This window comes from Rhinolophus sinicus, chromosome 1, assembly GCF_057876585.1.
Source record: "Rhinolophus sinicus isolate RSI-liver-muscle chromosome 1, RSI-T2T, whole genome shotgun sequence".
Lineage (NCBI taxonomy): Eukaryota > Metazoa > Chordata > Mammalia > Chiroptera > Rhinolophidae > Rhinolophus > Rhinolophus sinicus.
The window spans coordinates 92,956,784-92,978,767 of record NC_142501.1 but is presented as its reverse complement, the minus strand read 5'-3'; the positions used below and the strand labels follow the sequence as shown (position 1 = coordinate 92,978,767).

Here is a 21,984-nt window from a genome sequence, read left to right as displayed (position 1 = left end):
CTGCCTGCCAAGGCAAGATCCAGGCTCTTACACATATTGTTGCTGGATCAACATACACCAATTTTCACAGCATTGAGGACATAGGCACAAGAAATCAAAGCTGCATGTTGTACAAGGCAGAGGCTCCCCCATTCACATCACAGGTCCCTGGGTGGGGTGCAGCAGGGCCCCCACAGTCTTTATGTCCTCTCTGACACCATTCCGAGTTGCATGCCCCATCGTGGCTTGGGGAGCCCTACTCACTGGATGCCAAAGGAGATGAGGGACACGCTGACCACTAGCAGGTCCAAAATGTTGAAGTAGTTCCGGCAAAACGAGCCTTTGTGCAAGAAAGCCCCATAAGCAGTCATCTGCAGGGAGGCACAGAGACACGAGTGTGAGTGGCCCCTGCCCAAGCCTGAGACCCCCTCACACCACCCACCACCCTTTCCTCCCATAGTACCCCTTGGGCAGGGCCCCTGAAGAGCAGTGAGGTGACAGAGGGCTGGGGCAGGCAGGACTGAAGCGGGAGATACAGTGCCAAGATAAGAGTTCTGTAACTGTTTATACAGCTACCAAAGACTCCTCAGCTCAGGATGTATGTAGTGGCTCCTTCCACCTACCAGGTAACTCCAGACTCTTCAATCCTATATTTGAAGCCCTTTCAAATCAGGCTGCTATCCCATCATTTCCCATCATTCCTCATCACATGTCCATGGCTCCAGCCCTGAGGGGCCCTTGGCTGATGCTGCCCTGACCAGGTTTCCCAACCTCCTCTCCAAATTCTGTCTACCTCAGGACCAGCGTAGGACACCAGACGTGGGGAAGGTGGGGCATGCCTGGGAGGTCACAACCATCCTGGTTTCCCAGTTCATTTATGAAAGCCCCACAATCTCAGAAAAACTGGGCCAGGTGGTCCTCTAAAGCCCAGGAAGAAGTTCTACCAATAACTCTGGCAATTAACATCCCTCCGCATCCTAGCCTCAGACGGTGCTATGGTCGGTGCCAAATAGCCTAAATGTGCTGTCTTGCATCTAGACTGCAGGTTATTTAAGGGCCAGAGCTGCGTGTTCAGAGGGGCTATGCACTGCGTGTGAAAAAGCACAGACTCTGTACCTGGGCTGTCTAAGTTTGAACCCCAACCCTAGTGTATTTTATCTGTGGGTCCTGGGAAAGTTACGTAACTTCTCTGCATTTTGGTTTACTCATCTGAGAAATGGGGGGATGATAATATCTACCCCATAGGGTTCTGAGCGTCAGTTGAGCTATTACATGTAAAACACATAGAACACTATCCTGCTGATACTAAGTGCCATGTAAGTGTTGGGCCAGTTAGCTTGAATTTGAATTCTGGGCTCTTCCTGCATGAGGGAAGTTCAGTCCCAGGCCACAGGTTCCCTGCTTTCTGAGGCATGCACAGAAAGCCACATGAGAGCCCTTGGGTGATGAGGACTGTCCCAGGGCTTGGCTATCATCGCCTCCCTCAGAGCTCGGGAGCTTGACAAATAGCCTTTCCAATTTTGTTGACTTGAATTAAGGGCAATGGATTTCCAGGTTAAGGGCTATGAAAGGTCACGGGCCACAAAGTGTCAGCCAAAGAGAAAAATCTGAAGCGGGTGGCTGAGAGGCAGAGCAGCTCCCTGGTCTCCCAGGGTCCAGTTTATCTCTTTGGAATCAGAGCATGCCCAGGGCAGCATGTCTGCAGAGCAATTCAAAAGCAAACACAGGGGAAACTGGCAAAAATAGCTCTTGCAACCTAATTCTTTCCATTTATCTCTTGCCGCAGGGGGTCACAGGGGACTCAGGCACCTGTGTCCTGCAACAGTTTCTAGAAGTGGGTAGATTATATAACAGCTTGCAAGGCAATATAGCTGGAGATCTCTCCAGAAGGCCCACAATCTGGAGGGGCCTGCTGCCCTGTGTCTCAGTGAAGATTTGGGGCCCTAAGGAGTGGACTGAGTGGCTCCCATGGTTCATGTTACCCAGAGTGCCTCTGCACCTGCCCAAGACCAAGCACCTTCCCCAGCCACCCGACTGTCCTCCTAGACAAGGGCTGAGTCTGCTCCCACCTCGCTCCTGGCTTGGAGATTGTGAGGGCACTTCTGAGCTCCAACAGAGCCACCTGTTCCGGGAAAAGCATTCCTCGATTCGGTGGGCTAATAAGGGTTCAGAGTACCAACTTCTATCCTTAGATTTGGGCTCCTGTTTTATCAGGGGAAAGTTGTCTGTGTGTGTGTGTAGGAGGCACATGCCCACGCAGGGAGAGAGGAAGAGCGGCTGTAAGAGAAAGGGCAACTGGATGCTGAAAAAATGGAGCATTTATTTGAAAATTACTGGTGGCATTTATAGCATCTAAAAAGGTCAGGTTCAAGCACCTGGAATGAATATTCCTTTACCCTGCTTTGCTGATTGCTGCCCACCCCGTTCCTGCTTGCCGAAAGTTCTAAGCCAGGAAAGTCTACTGCTGGGGTATTTTGAGCCTGGGGAGAGGAAAGGAGTGGGACATAGCGTCCCTGACTCTGAGTTGGAAGAGCAGGAATGGCCCTCTGTCCAGCCACCGGTGGCCACCACTTCTCTAGGCAGCAATTCTGGCTATTAAATGCATCTTATCATTTGTAATTTCTGCTCATTGGTTCTGGTGCCACCTCTTCCCTCGTCTAAGTGACAGTCCTTTGCATCATTCAGGTCAACTGCTGTCCTACAGGCCTTTTCTCTTTAAGGCCAAACATCCCCAGGCCTTCTACCTGCTCCTGATCCTAAATGCCCCTCTTGGATGACTGTCAGGGTCTGTGCCGTGGCAGGACGCAGACCTTCCGGCCAGGCCAGGCCCCATGGGAAGGAGGTGCAGGAAGTGTACTGGGGTTGGGGTTTATATTTAGAAGCACACTGAGAATATAATAGAGTAGAAGAGGGAGAGGGTGGAAGAGAGGGGAGGACTTTGCCGTGACAATGCTCATAAAGAGACTTTTTATCTGTTTGTACGGCAATCTTGAAGGGAAAACAGCACCACTGAAATCCACAGGGAAGCTCTGTGGAGGGGTGCTGAGAATTGGGCCTCAGAGCTTTTCTTGAATTTTGTGTGTGTGTGTGTGTCTCCCAGAGTCTGAAGCCTGGGAGAAATCAGCTCATCCTGGAAAGGGGGTTTTACAGCACTTTGTCCTAATGCAGCCAGGTAGCTCTCGGGGCCCTCTTCCTACCCCCTGGAGTGGGGCCTGGCCCAGATCTGCCCTCCTTGAGCAGACAGAACACCTGAGAAACACTCCTGTTAGCTGGAAGCAGTGGCAGATGCCGGGGGTCTGGGGGAAAAAAGGCAAATAAAACTGCCCCACTCAAATTGTATGTGGACGTGACAGAACTGTCATGTACAGGAAAGGGTTGGGCCATGAGTTGGGAGTTCCATGAGGAAAAGAAGGGTCTGGGGCTGGCTGTGGTGCATGGTTGGGTGTGGACCCTGGCTTGCATCAGCCTCCTGAAGGGGTGAAAAGGGAGCCTGACTCCTTGGAGGGGCATCCCAGGCAAGTGTCTCAGGAAGAACACACCAAGCTGAAACATGGGCTTCACAGCGTTTGGCCCTTCTTTGTTGGGTAAAAATATAACCCACCCCCTCTCTTTGAGAGGTGAACAAATGCTGAGTGCACTTTTCCCAGGTCTCAGAACCCACACCCTACATCTCAAATGAACCAGCTCGGCAATGTATTGGTTTAGAGGCCCAGAGAATACTGGAAAAACTTAGAAGTAGTAATAAAATAAATATAAGGAATATATTAGCTGTTTATATAAATAGAAAACTTAGATAAAACTTAGAAAAATATCTGGAAAAACTTAGAAAAATGAGAAATGCTGTTCAGAGGTGGGCCCTGCCGTTTCAGGACACCCGAGCTGTAGCAGTTCCATAAATGGCACCACCTGTACACGGAGGCGCCAGCGGCAGGTGGGGCTGGGCCTGTGCCCACAAGTCTGGGGCTTAGGGCCTGGGGGCTCCAGAGTCTTTCTCACGCCCCTGTACTTAGCTGTCCCTACAGTATAATTCTCCCTACTCCATGCCCGGGACAAGGGGCGTTGTAACAAAGCTTTTTAGCAGGTAACTGGGGGTCCCGAAGTAATCTAGAGTTGTCTGTCAAGACCCTTGGGAGGCTGGCCCACATCTTACGTTAGGCCTACGGTTACTACCGCACAGGCCCCACTCCAGCTTAGCCCTGATGTCTGCTGCAACTACTGAGGAAGGGTATGACAACAGGCATTAAAGGGGTAGCCAAGGTGACTCTTTCATGGCCCCTGAGCTCCACCTTTGGTGTTTGTGCAGTATCTCCTCTGGGCAGGAGGAGGGAAGGAGAGTGCTAGGCACAGGTCAGTCATTGATTGCCCAGAGATAAAGTGTGTGTGGGCATGTGTATGCATGTGTACACGTGCACGTGTGTGTGGTGGGGACATGTGTGTGGTGTGTGGGGGGGCAGGGGTGTGTGTGTGTGTGTGGAGTGGTGCGGGCGTGTGTGTGTGTGTGTGTGTGTGTGTGGAATGGTGCGGGCGTGTGTGTGTGTGTGGAGTGGTGCGGGCATGTGTGTGTGTGTATGTGTGTGTGTGTGTGTGTGTGTGGAGTGGTGCGGGCGTCTGTGTGTGTGTGTGTGTGTGGAGTGGTGTGGGCGTGTGTGTGTGGAGTGGTGCGGGCGTCTGTGTGTGTATGTGTGTGTGTGTGTGGAGTGGTGTGGGGGTGTGTGTGTGTGGAGTGGTGCAGGCGTGTGTGTGTGTGTGTGTGTGTGTGTGGAGTGGTGCGGGCGTGTGTGTGTGTAGTGGTGCGGGCATGTGTGTGTGTGTGTGTGTGTGTGTGGAGTGGTGCGGGCGTGTGTGTGTGTGTGTGTGTGTGTGGAGTGGTGCGGGCGTGTGTGTGTGTAGTGGTGCGGGCATGTGTGTGTGTGTATGTGTGTGTGTGTGTGGAATGGTGCGGGCGTGTGTGTGTGTGGAGTGGTGCGGGCATGTGTGTGTGTGTGTATGTGTGTATGTGTGTGTGGAATGGTGCGGGCGTGTGTGTGTGTGTGGAGTGGTGTGGGCGTGTGTGTGTGTGTGTGTGTAGTGGTGCGGGCATGTGTGTGTGTGTGTGTGTGGAGTGGTGTGGGCGTGTGTGTGTGGAGTGGTGCGGGAGTGTGTGTGTGTGTGTGGAGTGGTGTGGGCGTGTGTGTGTGTGTGTGTGTGTGTGTGTGTAGTGGTGCGAGCGTGTGTGTGTGTGTGTGTGTGTGTGTGTGTGGAGTGGTGCGGGTGTGTGTGTGCACACTGCTGATGGCACAGGGCTAGACCTGGGGACAGGACAGCATCAGTGTTGACATTAGCAGCCAAATGCCTCTTCCAGGCTGAGAGGAGGCAGGTGCGAGGTTGGGGGTAGGTTTCTTCTGGCTTCTGAGCCTGAGCAAAGTGCTAGCACGAAGTGAGGGGCACTAATCCTTCTGATTTCAGGCTTGAGAGTAAAAAAAGAGAGAGAAGTAAGAGAGAAAAGAGACAGGCAGACAGGGCAGAGATAGAGAAAGAGGCAGAGAGAATGCACTGCTCAGATTGCATTACCTTAAGGATAATTTCTAATGTAAAGATACTAGTGAAGACATAGTCTGCATTGCCTAGGATCTGAAAAATAAGCACAATTCGATTAGTGGCTCAGAAGGAACCGGACACCAACAGGAACATGTGTTAGCGACAGACGGAAGCAGAGAGCTAGCAGGGCAGGAGGAGGACAGGAGAGAAGGGGTGGGGGGGGCGGTGTTTACCTTCAGAGCAATTTCAATGGTGAAAATGGTAGTAAAAACAATATCAAAATAAAACAGAATCTGCAAAACAAAGAGAAACAGGGTGGGGATGGGGAGGGGAAGGGAGAAAGCAAACGGGAGGAGAGTTCAGCCGATGTTCACCGGAAAAGGAATCACACTTCAAACCCACAGTACACGCCACTTGAGCCTTTCCATGTGGAAACAGAAGGCAACGAGTCAGGAGATGAGGGGATATACACAGCACCATCCTGAAGCGGCTGGCCTCAGGCAGCTTAGTGGCTCGGGATGAAGTCCCCAGAGGTGTGAGGGGAGCTTCCAGGGCAGGCCTCAGTCGGTCCTGGTCCAGCAGCACCTGGTTTGATGCTTTTCTCATTAAGCCAGTACTTACAAACCCAAATCAGACCAGGGGGTCAGATAATTGTCAAAAGGACAAAGAGTGGAGTTTTTTTGTTTGTTTGTTCTGTTTTCTATTTTTTGCAGGAAGACGTGAAGTGCTAAACCGACATAGGTGTGACTCAGCTAGCTTCCCCTGTTGGTGGATATCTACACTAGTGTGTGTCATTTGGGTCACAGGAGGGTGTATCCTCCAGGGGAGGACTCCCCGGCTGGGGGAAGGCTGCGTGGTTTCCTGTTTTATGATATCTTAGGTGAGTGGGCCAGAGCTAGGGCCAATACCTTCCTTGGTAAGAAAGCTCTGGACCAAGCAGGATCACTTGGCATCGCTACGTCTTTAGGTTGGAAGGCTCCTCTCTTCACGCCCACCTGGTTGGGATTTGAACAAGTTTGGAAGCTTTGAGATACATCAATTCTTATTCCAGCCTTTAATGTTCCCTGGAGCCTTGGTTCACTGGAGCCACATGGTTTTCTATTCCACAGAAGCTCTCCTTTACACGAGGGCGCCTTAGCAATGGGCACCTGTCTGCCAATCCTCCCTCTCTCCCTTATGCTTAGGACTGGCCAGAGCATACTGGGAGCAAGGGAGGGAGTCAGGGGTTAGTCTTTTACTAAGTTTACAGGCAACCAGAGCTTCCTGGGGGCATCCACAGGGCAGTGAAGGTCCTGACCCTTCAATCAGGCCAGCCTGAGGCATTTGGGTACATGTTCCCTACTTGCTTGTTGTCGTCCTTAGCTGGTTTCTAGCAAAGCCCCAATTTCTTAACGAAATGTTTACTGTGCACTTGACTATGGGGTTGGAATTGGGATCCTGACCGAACAATGAGGTCAGCAACAGAAGCTAAGGGCCAGTCACATTCCCGGGAGGAAGGGGTGCAGAGCACAGGAGGGAATGCGTACATGGTTCCTGAAGGACGTGTGCTGGACGGGGTCCTCAGCAGCCAGGGAAATGCTGCTGAGCAGAATGAAGAAGAGGATCAGGTTGGTGAAGATCGTGTCATTGACAATGCGGTGGCACTGGAGGCGAAATCTGCATGGGGAGGAGGAGCAAAGGAGACGCTTGTCAGCAAGGCAAGGGAAGCGGGCCTGGGCTCCGGACCCCACGTCCTCCTCTCACGTACAGAAGTGCTCGCGGGTTTGGGGAGTGGGCTTTTCAGCCTGCAATCTTACTGCTGCTGGGTAATGACAACCATGAGCCCCACCCCCACCAAGAGGCATGTCTGCACAGAACTTTACAGTTCTAAAGCACTTTTGCTGACAGTAAACTTTTGACATTTTAGAGGGTTACATCTGAGACTTTTGGGATTCTCTAAATTTTCAAGTACTAGTGTGACATTAACAACTGGCTTTCATTGGAGGACTCTTCTTGCCCATCACTCAAAAAACCCAGTTTTGAGATCTACTTCATACATTTATGTACAGGGAACAACAGAGCCACGCAGAGATGTGAATGCTGAGAGGCTGGCTGAACCTACACTCTGCTGAGGTGACTTCCTCCTGTGTGATACCTTCAAGGTGTGCAATTCAATTCCACACCTCAGCACAATTACAAATAACCACACACATGGACCTCCAGGCACTCATGGATAGTACCACAAATGTGATATCCTTGAAAGCCAAGGGTGTCTTATATACTATCTCATCTTGAGAATTTAGAAAGAGGATATGGGTGATATCATCATCTTCATTTTATAAATAAAAACAATAAAACCCAAGGAAGAGAAGCTTGCCCAGAAACGTAACCTGTAGAGTAAGGGAGTGAGGGCTAGAGGGCCCTCAGACCTCTGCTCCTGGCATTGTGGTTGACTAAATGCTCTGAAAGACCTTACTGCTGCAGAAGCACCAAATACTGGAAAGGACAAGCTCTTCAAGACAATTCTGATTTCATGAGAGTTAGGAGAAGTTTGCAATGATCATCTCAAACAAACAAACAAATCCTCTGATCTGGGGTCTGTGTGGTAGGTAGCCAGGAAGGGCAGAGTTGCCTGAGGATAGATGCCAGTAGCAGCAGCACTGCTATCAGGAAATGGCATTTCAAGCCAGTCTTGAGGTGGGGCAAAGAAGCCTGGCACTCCACGCTGAGCCTACCCCTCCAAGAAGCATCTGGACAAAAGCTTCCTCAATAATATTTAGACCCACAGGAATCTCACCAATTAATAACTGAGGTCATAATCAAAGCTCATTAAACATACAAGAAGATAAGACACTAAGATGGGAAATCAACAAATAAATTACTTAGACCACCTAAAAACTGTGCATATTAAAACTATCAGGTACAGAATATAGAATAACTATACTTGAAATATTTAATAAAATAAAAGACTTGATCCCAAAGATGACAAATTAACAAGGAAGTGTTAGTTATAAACAGATGGAGCTGGAAAATCAAGCAACAAATTGAACTGCCTGAAATGAAAAAATATAACAGTCAATATAAAAACTGGTTTAAACAGTAATATAGATAAAATTGAAGGGAGAATTAAGAAATTGGAAGATACATCTGAAGAAATTACTCAGAATACCAAAAGAGAGATAAGGAGATAAAAGACATGCAAGACACATTAAGAGATAGGGAGGACAGATTGAGAAGGTATAACATATGTCTAATTAGAATGCCAAAAGGAAACAATAGAGAGAATGAAGGAGAGACAATATTTAAGGAGATTATGGCTGTAATTTTTCAAGAATTAACAATTCTTATTCTAATCTTCATGTTGTTCAAGAATTGAAGAAAAATATAAATCATAGACTTAGGAAGCATAACATATTCCAAGCAAGATAAATGGAAAGAAAGCCATGTCTAGACACATGGTACTAAATCTGCACAACATGAAAGGCAATAAAAGATGGAAAACCAGCTAGAGATGGGGGCAGATTACTTACAAAGAAATAATAGTAGGGATGACAGCTGACTTTACAGTGGAATAATACATTTGACATGCTGAGGGACAAAACCTGTCAATCTAAAATTGTGTGCACAGCAAAACTATCTTTCAAGAACAAGAAATGAAAACAATCACAGATAAACAGAGGCAAAATGAATTTGTTATAAAGGAACTATAGGAACTTCTAAAGAATGTACTTTAGGACACCTGAAACTAATATAATATTGTATGTCAACGGTAATTGAAAAATAAAGTATAATAAAAAAAGAAAAAAAGGAATGTACTTCAGGAAGAAATGAAATGATTGCAGAAGGATGAACTGGTAAGTTGTATGTAAATCCAATTACATACTGTCTATATAATAATACTGATACTGATAATAATGTCTAAATTGGGTTAAAAATCAAGGTCAGGACTAAATACTAATCTACAATAACATGTAAGGCCCGAGGGGTTGAGAGGAGTTAAAATAGTCTAAGCTCCTTCTATTTTGCTGGATTAGATTTAGGATATTGTTTAGCTTTGGACTTTGTTAAGTTCAGTAGGCTTTTTTAATTGGTGATTTTGGTAATCACCAAAAGAACAGAAATAAAGTTTACACATTTCAAAAATGGAGAAAAGAAATAAACATAGGCTTTCTGATTTAGAATCTAGAACTCTTTTCCTTAAAAAGAGATAAGGGGGAGATTACCTACAAAGGAATGATACTAAGAATGACAGCTGACTTTATAGTGCAATAATACATTTAGCCTGTGAGGGACAAAACCTGTCCCTCTCTTTACACAAGTTGTGGGGAGTTGGGGCAGTCCCAGGTTCCATCCAGAGGTCAGAGGATGCTGGCACTTTCTGGGCTTGGATCATAGAGCAGAGTCCCACCTTCCCCACCATTCTCACACACCTGTTGTTGGGGCTGAAGATGAAAAATGCACTGGCTTCTGGCATGGGCACTGCCTTTTCCTTAAGGTGCAGCTCAGAGAGTGGTCGTGGGCGAGGGCCCACAGGCATCTCGGGCTCCTCCTCATCCTCTTCTCCTGTAAGAAAAAAAAAGCACCATCCTAAATAACTCCACTACTCCCACTTATTTTTACCACTGTGCTGCTTACTTTCAGATTGCTTCCTACTGACAGGAATCAACATATCATTTGTATCTCTGAAAACAAAGGGTGCCAACCAAGACAGACTCAGCTCTCTCCCTGTGGGCACTACTGTAGTTCATCTATGTTAGAGAAAGACTTTCCTGGAAGCACATGATAAGGGGGCTGTAAGTAGGGTGATTAACTCATGCCAGTTTTCCAAGGTTTTAAACCGTCAGTCCCATACAATTTGGGATGGTTGGTCATCCTAGTTGTAAGGCACTAGAAAAGGTGATCAGGTAAGACTAGGGCATTGCCAGATGTACTCATCCATCTAGGCTGCAGGTAGAGGAAATGGAATGGCTTAGTTGACTTGTGGGATCCCTTGCAAACAATCCCATCCTTGGAGGTTCCAGGAGTTTAGAATCAACACCCCCATTTCTGAAAATAGAAAAGAATTATGTGCTGTAGGGACAATAAGGCAACAATGCTGACAGCAACAGGCCCTTCATTCAAAGATCTGGACACTGACCCAGTTAAAGAAGTTCCTTTGTTCTCCCAGCCAGTGGCCACATTTACCATGGACCAAAGGCAAATGACTCCCTCCTTTGCTTGCAAGCTCACTGTCGGTGGAAGGAGACCAGTGCATGCCTGTTCTGATCAAATGCATTTAAAATGTTTAGATGGAAGTTAAGAGCATGGGCTCTCCAGCCAGTGCCTTGATCCAAATCTTAGCTCCGTTTCTTTCTGGCTATGGGCATTTTATTTAGTTTTCCTGGGCCTCAGTTTCCCCATATGTAAGATGGAGTAACAGTTCATACATGCCTCCAAATGGTGCCTAGCACATAGCAGGTACTATATAAACGTTAGCTGTTGTTATTGCCATCTGTACCCACGGGAGAGACTCGTAGCCTGTAGATTAGTGCTTAGCACCTTTCTCTGTCTGACCATGGCCCGCTGTTATTCCCTGACAAACTTTCCACTCACATCAAGCAATTTTCTGAACACACACTGTAGTGGGCTGAATAATGCCCCCCAAATTCGTGCCCTCCTGGAACCTCAGAATGTGACCTCGTTTTGGAAATACCGTCTGTCTTTGCAGATGTAATTAGTTCTGATGAAGTCATGCTGGACTGAGATGGGCTCTCACTCCAAGGACTGTTGTCCTTGGAAGGAGAGGAACAGAGACAGAGAGACAAGGCCGTGTGAAGACAGGCAAGGCCGGGGTGACGCAGCCCAGGAAGTGACACACTCACCGCGTGTTTTCTCCTTTCCTCACGCCCTCTCTCTAGTTGAACTGCCCTTCATCTCCCTCTCTGCAGAGCTAATGGTAATTTAATGCTTATCTTAATCATTTGTGTTTATAGAAAAACGTATTTACTAGCTTTATGCTTTCCTAAGTTCCTAATGATGAGTTTTGCATGTTCTTTCACCTGAAGTAGTCTGCCTCGCTGTTTACGAAGTTTTATATCAATTTCCATTCTTTGTGAGAAGCAAGTCCGTTGGTCCATTCAGACACACACCAGCTGAATTTCAGCCAAATATTTAAGGGGAAGCTATTTCTGAAAGACAAACTCAAATCTATAAAGGAACAGAGATTTGATAGCATGAGATGCTTTGCATGTGTTACATATAAGGAGAGAGGCTGACAGATTAGGAAAAGTCAGGTAAAGTTCATTTTGGGGGTTGGCAGCTGAACCACCTAGCCTCCCATTCCCAAATGCCAGTGGGACCCCTTGGAGGGGGTCTTTATTTTCCCACCTCTGTTCTTGGAGGTTTGGTAAGTGTGAGAAGTGAGGTCCTCCTGCACGGTGGAGTTGCTATGCTTTCCAGATGGTAGGTCACAGCATTCAAAAGTAAAGCCACTGCATATTTTAGTGTGGCTCCAGAGTTCACTAGCAGCTAACGGGCAATGCATGACTGGTAAGGCTGAATATCCCGAGGGGAGCTGTGCAGGGAGAGACTGAGAGAGAAGGCCAAGGGTGCTCTTTCTGCATTCGGTATCTTCTCTTCATTGGCTCATCTCAAAAGCTCAGTCACCCTTCATTCCTCCTTCTCTCGCTCCAACTTCTAAGCCATTGCTAACCTGGTTGGCCTTTCCTGCAGAGTGCACCAAAGTCTCACCACTTCTCTGTATCTCCAGCACCATCACCCTGGCACAAGCCGGACAGCTGCACTAGTGTCCCCACTGTCCCTCTTCTACTCTGGACGCTCTACTGCCCCTCTCCACACAGCAGCCAGAGTGAGTCTTTTAAAGGGTGACCCGGACATCAGGTGTCTCCACTGCATCAGAGCAGACCAGCCTCTTGTGTGGTTTGGAGGCCCTGTGTACCTGCTCTGGCCTAGCCCTGGTCTCGTGCCCTTGCCCTGTCTTGCTCCTTCTCTCGGCTCCAGGCACACTGGTCTCTTTAGGTTCCTCAGCAGCCAAGTGCCTCCCAGCACAGAGGTTCTGCACTTGCTAGCCCCTCCAGCTAGACAGCTCTCCCTCTAATTCCCATACATCTACTTCCTTTCACTCATTCAGGTTTCAGCCCAAGTGTTGCATCCTCAGAGAGGCCTTTACTGACCTTTCAGCCGAAGCAGAGAGCGCCCCAGTAACTCAAGAGAAACAAAGGCCTGGGTATGAAGGACAGCAGAGAAGGGTGGCCATGTGATCAGGGAAAAGGACACACTCTAAAAAAAATATCCAAAGAATCCTGAGGAATCAGCAGAGTGTGGAAATAGCTTTTCAGTTTAAAAGCAAAATGGTTCCAAGAATCATCAAAGCAGTGTCACTGGAGCGACTTTTCTATGATGGCCCATATGGTGACAATAGTATCCTCATTAGTCTTTTTTCCCCTTGACCTGCTTCTCTTTGATTTACTCACAGCAATAAAGAGAAAAGCCATGAGTATATTTAGAATAATGAAATTTGAGGTTATTGTCCTGGGTGTGTGTCTGCCCCACTGCCATGAGAGGGAGCAGGTACGGAGCAGTGTGTGTGGGGGCCTTTCCTGAGCATCAGGCAAGGGGGCTGGCTCTGCGTGGGGCCCAGAGAGATTTGTCTTATTACTGTCTTTCTTTTTAAACTTTAATAATAACAATCCTCCTAATAATAATCCTACAAGTAGAGAGACTCACATGGTGGACCTTCATACCCAGCTCCAACAATTTTTGACAGTTTGCCTATCTTGTTTCATTTACATTCCCCGTCCCCGTTTTTTTTGAGGTTGGAGTATTTTAAAGCAACTTCTAAACCTTTTAGACTCCAGTTCTACACACTTCAGCATTTTAAAAATAGGACTACAATAGTGATATTATTACATTAACAAGATGAACAAAAGTGACTTAAACTCATTTAGTTCTCAGTCCATATCCAATTTTCCCGATTATCTAAAAAAATGTCATTGTAAAGTGTATTTGTTCATTCAGGATCAAGACAAGATCCTCCCATTGCACTTGGTCAGTATTTCTAATATATCCTTGAAATTCTGTGTCAGTTTCCAGCCAGAAGGGTTTTAAGGCTTCCAGAGGCCCAGTACCCACACCTGCAAACACCCTTCTTGGTCTTCTGTCCAAGCCCCAGGAAGCCCACCCCGATTCCCCTTGCAGAGGGAGGTGAGAGAATGGAATGACCTCAGCCACCTGCTTCCCCAAGACAACAGACAATGGCTGCCAGTGTCCTTGCAGACAATCCAGCAGAGAACCTGTGGAGGGAGAGCAAAAAGGAAAACCTAGCTTTGCTCATTAACACAGAGCGTGGTCAGCCCCGGAACATGGTTACCAGGCCAGGGACCGCCTAACCTGTACAGATGAGGAAGGCTCACTACAATCAATAGTCCCTTGAAGCTGGTGATAATATCTGCAATTCTAGGTAAAAGGAAGGCAAGTGCTGGGCTGGTACAGGACATGGGGTTTCACGAGGCGGGGAAGTGAATCCTGGAGGGAGGCTGAAGGATCTGATATTAAAACCCTCTCAAAGGAGACTGTTGCCCATTCACATATCAGATGGATGATGAGAAGGCTGTGTTGGTTGTAGCTCTTTTTATAACAAGAGACCTGAGAGCATTTTACAGAGCAACAGGTGGTACATCTGCGGTGGCAGCTGTCCCTGTACTCAGCACTGCCTCCTGAATAAGGGCAAGACAGATTTGGAATTTACTGTTATTATTTAGTGAGCATAATGCTGTGACATATGTTATACTAATAAATTATATAAATGAACAATGATTTTACAGCACAGGTGTAATAAAACCTTAAATGTATACAGAATCCACCTTCCAAAGGACACAAAAGCACCGCACAAACATCATTTATTTAACCTTATACTATTATTATGAGGAGCACAGTAACCAGGAGCAGACTCCCCCCCAGATGACAATTGCTAATGCGTAAGTACAGAGACAGAGATGTATAGCAATGCAAGGAATTACAGTACCTGCTTGTAGAGGAAAATTGGAGCCATCGGTCCTTAATACACAACTACTTTCATATGGCTTTAGACTTCGGGTCTCTACCCCCCAACCTTCCCACTTCAGGGTTAGGCAGCGGGACTGGTACCTGTGGTTTCTGGGTTGGGGTAGGCACTCTTATCCTCGTGTTCATTGGGCTGAAGGTCATCCATGTGGATCTGGGCAGCCAAGGAGGAGAGGAGGGAGAATCCAGTTAGATGTGCTCCATAGTTTTAGAGGCTTGCAGTCGCCCTGAGATTGCACTGTAGTCCACTCTTAAAGAAAACAACCCTTGGCCGTGGGCTTTTGGTGGGCATAGGGGCAGGCAGGGGCAGGGTATGCAAGGGCAGAGTTCCTCTCAGAGAGAGCTCAGCGGTGACTCTCTCTGAGGGCTGCTGAGCTGTTGACTCACAAATGTATCCTCATTACTTTGCAGAGGTCCTTTAAGACATCACCAGAAGGCTGGGATTTAACTGCTCTGCCTGCTCCTCTGCCCCCAGCTCTCCTGCTCAACCCTCGCTGGCGTTATTCCACCAAGTCTCCTTCTCTCCTTGCTCCTTTCCATGGGCGTCTGGCCTGGGAAGACTGTGCCCTCCTCCCTCAGCTCCTGGAGGGCCATCCCAGCTCCTGGAGGGAGGTGACTACTCACCTTGGTGGTGGGCGGGGACTCTCCATCAGCTGTAATGGATTTCAGCTCGATTTTCTCCTCCTTGGTCTCTTCTACGGCCGGCTTCTCCACCACCTCTGGTTTCTTCTCTGGACTGGCAGTCCTGGCCGGTCAGCAGGAGAAACAAATAAAGGGTTGTTTACTGGGTGATAGGGCGCAGTGATGGTGAACTACCCTGTTCTCTGCTGGGGGCCAGTGGGAGCACAGCCCCTCCGCCTATGTCCATCTTCCTTCACTCAAGGCCATGCCATGTGCAGCTTGAGCACAAATGCTATTGGGCTGGGCCCAGGATCCAGGCGCCTGGCCACACTTTGCTGCATTTGGCTTTTGGTTGGCCTGCTGTAGTCCCTGTCTAAATCAGAGGAAGGTTCTGGATCTCATTCAGGATTGTCACCTGGAGAACTCTGCCCAGTACCCAGCAGATATGTGTCCTAGGACAGTCCCACCTAGACAACGATGGAAAAAAATGTAGGGCTATTTCACCTTCTCAACATTGGACAAATTATAAGACAGTGAGGAGGAGTCTCTCTCAGCTGGAGCTGTATTTCTCCTCTGAGTGGCTGCCTCCCCTACTCCCACCATCCTTTGCTCCCATCATCTGTGATAACCTCTCTTTTCAAAAGAGAACCCCCCAACTTCCTAGAAGGTGGGGAAATGCAACACTTTCACTGACACTAATACACGATAGTCCCTACTTTAGAGCAATACCTGGGAATTAGGGGAGAGGTCCAAGTTCCTCTAGGAAGCCCCAGACCTAGTGCCCTCTGGGAGGGACAGAGGCCAACAGAAGCCATGCCCACACGTCTCTTTCCCACCAGTGGGAATGGCATGCAAGAACTGGGCCCTGGGGCCTGGGCCTGGTCAGCTTAGAGGGTTACCTGGCCAGCTTCTTTCTCTCCTTCTCTTCTTCTTCCTCCTTTTGGGCAGATGTGAGGCTCTCAGCATCAGCCAGGTTGTCCACGGCAATGGCCAAGAACACATTCAGTAGGATATCTGTTTGTGTCCGTTCTTAAAGAAAACAACCCTTGGCAATGGGGATTTTGGTGGGCCTAGGGGTGGACAGGGGTCAGGATAGGCAGGGGCAGAATTTCCCTCAGAGACAGCTCAACAGTGACTCATTGTGAGGGCTGCTAAGCCCAGGGCTGTCCCTCTTCCACCCCTTTCCCTCCCATTACCCTACTAGTTATCTGGAGTTTTCTAAGGCAGAGTAGGCTAGCTTGCGGGCTAGAGTGGGGCGGGAGCAAGGAAGGGAGCCCTGTCTTGTTCTTTTAATTGCTGGGTTTCTTAATTGGTTTCCCCATGAAGATGACGGCTATAATTGGCATTATAAACAGCACTGTCTCTGGCAGGATGCAGAATCCTCCTAAGAGCTGTTCATGACGACTGGGCCGAGGAGGCAGCCTGGTAACTCTGCCGACCCTTAGTGTGAGCTGTGCGTACAGAGACCCTTGGAGGGTCCAGTGAAGCTGGCCGAAGCTTGGGAACTCCTAACTGAAGCTTCTGTTTTTTTTTCCCTCCTCCCCCACCCCCACCTTGAATGGAAACACTGTGGGCCAGAGAACTGCAGAACCAAAGAAAGTCTAGCTGAAAGGGGTCGTAAGGCTGACCTTCGTCCCCAGGCACTCAACAGTCACTCCATTTCACACACAGAGAAACCACAGCCCAGGGGGCAAGGGCTTGTCCAAGGGCTGCTGGACACCTGCCCTTGGATCTTATCGCATTAAACTCACAATGACCCCTAAGTAATAGGTACTATTATTTTATCACCCAAGTTTACAGATGCTGAGGTGGAAAATCTCTTGTTTGCTGAGGTCACCCAGCCCGCCTGTGGGGTCAGCGCCATGCTTTCTGTACTCCATGAAGCAGCAATTTAAACCTGAGTCTTGGGCTGGAGCTGCTGCTACTTTCCCACCCACCTCTGCACACAGGCCTCACAGGTTTGTGACCAGGGGACAGAAGAGCACCTGCATCTGAGACCCCAAAACCTGCCCATGGGTCTGTCAGGTCTGCTTGGTGAAGGCTGTCCAGTTCTGCGGCTTCAGAGGGAGGGACACTGACCAGAAAGCCGGGAAGAGAGATGAAGGTCATTTCAAGGATGAGGCTCAGTGCACTCAGCCTCCTCCCTCCACCAGACGCAACATCCCCGGGCAGCGTGGGTGCCCACGTGTCGCTAGGGGCGCTCACACTGGAGTCCATTTGAGTGGCTGCACTGTCACGTCCACCTATGACAAGGACAGCCCTCCTGGATTTGGGCCACGCTGCAGTCAGAACAGTACAGGAGGAGGCACCTACGTGAAAGCTCTCCGCTTCCACGAAGACCCACCTCCCACTAAGGTGGTTCTGGGCTGGGAAATGTTCTCTCCCAAGACAGGACATGCCTTTCTCTGCGTGCCTGGGGGCCCTGAGGATGGGCGACTGAACTGCAGTACTCGGCCCTGAGTCGGGACCTGCGGGAGGGTGGGCAGCAGGGGTGGGGACGCAGGAGCAAAGGATACAGTTTCCACAGATGAAGAGGATGATGAAGTAAATACAGACTAACATCCCTGGAAAAGAGGGGCCGCCATAAGCCATGATCCCATCATACATCACCGAATTCCAGTCCTCCCCGGTCAGGATCTGAATGACACATTCCCACCAATAAGGGACACAGCGTTAGACCAACAGCAAACCCCCAAACCCCCCTGCCCGGCCCCACTATGTTCATAAAAGTGCCTGAAATCTCCGTCCACCTCTGTCCCCCCTCCTGGCCCCCAGTGCTTCTTCCCAGGGCTCTGAGGTATGAATCTGCCACACTGATCCTCGCCTTCAACAAAGGACATGGCCACTGGCAGCTTTTATTTGAGGAGTGACTGAAAGGGCTTCCCGGTCAAAATATCCCCTACTACCCACGTACTGGGCATGAGACGGCCACCACTAGCCATTCCCTGGATTAGGGCATCAAAGGCCCCTTTACAAGTGTGACTGTGTTCATTGAAAGACTGTTTGTTTCTCCCCAAACATTAGTCATCTGGGGACCATCTTTACGATTTTGGCAGCACCCACATGGTATTATTCATTTTTATCTGTAAGTCAATCTACTTTTAAACTTAAATGAGTGCTGCTTTAGCTTTGCACTAAGCCAAAATAGTATGAAGTCACACATTTGATGGGCTAGTTACATTTTTCTAGGGACAAGCGTGGTGGATAGGACAGAGTGCCACCCTCCCCTTCCCAACAAGAGCAGTCTGCTTTTATTTATTTCTATTTTGGGATTTTATGCAGAATGTATTTGGATCAAGGGTTCCATGGCTAAGAAAGCATTTTGAAACCCCTCTATTAGATCTTTTGTTCAATGGTCCACCCAACAGTGGAATTCCATGGGGGCTGGGGACAGGGGAAATTCTATTTAGAGCTCCAGGCTCTCCTGGGCATGGACCCCCCGTGGCTGGTCTAGCTGGCTTTGCTTGCCTAGTGCAGGGTGAAGCCTCCCACCACCCTGTCCAGGCTCCTGCTTCCTGCTTCCTGCCCCCACACCAACCGCCCGGCCTGTCATCGCTGTGGCAGAGGAGGGTGCATACCTGAAACACAGTGAGGAGGGACTGGGGAAAGTTATCAAACGTGCTCCTCCGGGTCTGCATCTCGTCGAAGTTGAACTTCCCTCCAAAGAGCTGCATCCCCAAGAGGGAGAAGATGATGATGAAGAGGAAGAGCAGTAGCAGCAGGGAGGCAATGGAGCGCACGGAGTTCAGCAAGGATGCCACCAGGTTGCTTAGGGAGTTCCAGTACCTGAGGACCACAGGAGACGTCAGCACCTTCTCCCGAGCTCCCTTCACTTTACTCCTCATTCTTGCCCCCAGAGTTTCAGATACATTTCCGCTCCTTCCTCTGTTTGCCCTTTCCTGGGGGTGGTGGTGGTGTGACCTGGGCTGGGAAGCTCCCAACTAGAGTGTGCAGCTAGTTTGATTCAAGGTCCCAGGGTCAACAGTGCACAGTGGAGAAGAGACGGAGCTCAGGGGTCAGAAGCCTGAGTTCTGATCCAGCTCTGCCAGCTGCTAGCTGTGTGCACCTTTGGACAAGTTACTTAACTTCCCTTCTTTCTGCCTCTCCATCTGAAGAAACAGACATGACAGTAGCACACACTTCGTTAGATTATTGGGAGGATTACATGATGTAATAATAATAAAAAAAACCCTCCAGTATAGTGCCTGGTGCACAGTTGATAAAGATTAGTTATTATTGTTACCACTCTTGGTCTTGAGATAAAAAACACTTTTTTCTCCCCAGGAATGTTGTCTAGCCCGGGTGGCAGCTGTCTAGCAGAGGCATGAGTTAGATCATCCATGGGGTGTGTGGCTTAGTGAAGTTCCCCAAATTTACCCTGTCTAAGGAATTCTTTCCTTTTTTTAAAGCTTCTCTTCTGAAGATCCTGATTCAAAAGCTGTAACTTGGGGGCCAGAAACCTGTATTTTTAAGAAATATCCCAGAGGATGCTGATAAGCAGGCACCCACAGGGCAGGTCTGGGCAGACAGGTTGTTGAGAGAAGGCCTCCACTCCTCAGGTCACCAGCCTTTTGTCCACTGTAAACACACCCAAGGTCCTTCATTATAGCCTGGGGAAATCCTTTCTCTTGGAAAAGGGGTGGGGGCCTACTCATCGCTGCTAGGTGGCTTGGGTACCTGAGGCAGGGTCAGTTCTGGGTAAGGAAATGCCCTGTAGCAAAAGGGACCCAGCCTCAGGCTGGAGCAAGTGCAGACGCAGACAAATCTCAGTCGCTGCAGCTCCGCCTCCTGCTCCTCTGCCTCCCAGGTCACCATCTGGATTTCCTCCACTTAAGACACTCCCAGTGTATTACCACAAATACAGTAAATTGTTTTTGCTGCTTAAGAGAGTGACACATGACCCACCCATGATAGCTCACAGTTGCACCCCCCAGCCAGCACTTCTCTTCTCCAGAGAACTGTTCCATATTAAGTGGCAGAACCAGATGGGCCAACAGTTTGCATATAAACGTGAACTCCTTCCCAACCTGGAGGCTTTACTGCTCCTTTCTCCTTCACAGATCTGGCCTTTTCCCACCTCTCTTGCCTGCCAGTCACACTCCCTGTTTGCAGAATATTAATATACATTTAGTTGTATCCGTTCTATAAATGTTCTTAAGTGATTTTCAACGGTGACAGTCTTGTCTCACCCGAAATGGCTCTCAGTTCTTGAGGGCAGAGACCAAAGGTTTTCTTTTTCCCCTACCATTCTCTCCATTTTTGTCCCCAGATAAATTCTGTCTAACCCAGTATGGTTGATGGAGTGCCTGGCACCCCAGTATACTAGAGGTTGTAGTAACTGTTCTGTTTAAAGCAAGAAGTAGGGAACCTCTCTGGGGCTAGAACACCTTTCCCTCTTTCATCTAAAGGAGTATTCCCAAGTGTGCTGGAGATAACTGCTGAAGAGAGGGATCACTTTTTCTACATACTGATTCCCAGACCTCCCTGGAACCACGACCTCATAATTTCTGGGGATGGGCCTGGCATGGGTCTTGTGCAACCAACACCTGTCGGCCAACTGGTACTTAGGAACCAGTAATGTTAGAGCATATTTTAATGAGAATTTCCAGCTGTGTCAGACGGGAGTGTGTCTGCATGTGGATCAGGTCACAGAGCCCTTCCAGAATATTCTGGAAAAGTCTTACTGGTTATGGAAGTGTGGAGCCTTAATTTTCCTGAGGTGCATGGACAAACCAGACCTACAGCTGAGGTTGCGCGATGTCTGACAGCCACGGGCACCCTAATGGGAGCGGACAAGGAGGCCTTACGCACAAGAAAGGCAGTCACCATGCAAGGGGAAAGCTTTGGCAGAGTGGGGAAGACTAGGCGGCAGACAGGGACGGTGAAGTGGGAGGAGCCCCTCAAGTGTCTGGGGTTCTGGGGAAGCGGAGTCTGTGGTACAGAAACAAATGGAGTAATCCAGTGGAGGAGAATGCTTCTGGAAACACTGGATGGCATATAGTGAGTATGCAAATAGTGAGGGGCTGGCAGTGGGGTAGGTGTAAGAACCTTGATGGGTCAAGAGGGTTGGGAGGGGGCAGAACATTTGATTAAACATGAGAACTTTTCTCATGTGCCCTGCCTCTCTGCCCCAGGCTGTCCTGGGAAAGTCTGTACTTCTTAGTCAATCAGGGGGTTTGTAGTATGACAGAACTCCTAATTCCCCACCCATCATCACCCCCATCTTAGGAGATGACAACAGCAGTTTCTGGCTCAAGCCAAAATCCTGAAGTCATCCTTTGCATCTCTATCCCACACCCTACCTTGGCATATCCTGTGGCTTCATCTTCAAAGGGAAGCCTGAATTTGGCTACTTCCCACTACTCTCATCCAGCCCGAACCACCAGCAATTCTCTTTTGGATTTCTGCCTCCTAATGGGTTGCCCCGCTTCGACCCTGGCTCCCTCCAGCTGTTCTCCACACCACACACATTTCAGGTGCAAAGCTTAAAATGCACCACACATGCATTTTTTTTCCTTTCCTTCCTTTTTTTTTTTTTTTTTTTAGCAAGAATGATGGATTACAACACATTCAAAAACAATTTAAATCCATTGATGTAAAAAAGGAGGAGGGTTTTCTTTACAGAATTATTAAATGGATAATATGAATAAATGATAGAATTAGAAAATCACCTTTTTGTAGCAGTAACTAATTCAGGTAAAGATCGAGGATGCTAAAACCATTGAGTGAGAGGTCGTTGGGGAGTAGGGTATTCATACAGTCTCAAAATACCACTCCACAGATTACTTATTAATTACAAGGGAAAAGGTAACTCAATGGGAGAAACCT

The 21,984-nt window shown here is 48.5% G+C and overlaps 1 protein-coding gene across 45 annotated transcripts in view; it reads right to left on the bottom strand.

Moving 5' to 3' along the window:
* Window positions 1–21,984, bottom strand: part of CACNA1C (calcium voltage-gated channel subunit alpha1 C) — a 721,586-nt gene that overhangs the window by 81,212 nt on the left and 618,390 nt on the right. For 20 of the 45 annotated variants that reach the window (XM_088801728.1, XM_088801716.1, XM_088801731.1 and 17 more), the window contains 9 exons: window positions 18,735–18,942; window positions 17,673–17,793; window positions 16,057–16,170; window positions 15,160–15,290; window positions 14,620–14,689; window positions 9,906–10,038; window positions 7,023–7,152; window positions 5,530–5,589; window positions 244–350 (listed from right to left, as the gene is read on the bottom strand). In XM_088801728.1, coding sequence (XP_088657854.1) covers window positions 244–350; window positions 5,530–5,589; window positions 7,023–7,152; window positions 9,906–10,038; window positions 14,620–14,689; window positions 15,160–15,290; window positions 16,057–16,170; window positions 17,673–17,793; window positions 18,735–18,942 — 1,074 coding nt within the window. Of the gene's footprint in view, window positions 1–243; window positions 351–5,529; window positions 5,590–5,729; window positions 5,790–7,022; window positions 7,153–9,905; window positions 10,039–14,619; window positions 14,690–15,159; window positions 15,291–16,055; window positions 16,171–17,672; window positions 17,794–18,734; window positions 18,943–21,984 lie in introns of all 45 variants that reach the window. The other 25 variants (XM_074325145.2, XM_088801726.1, XM_019757254.3 and 22 more) reach the window with 3 other exon arrangements.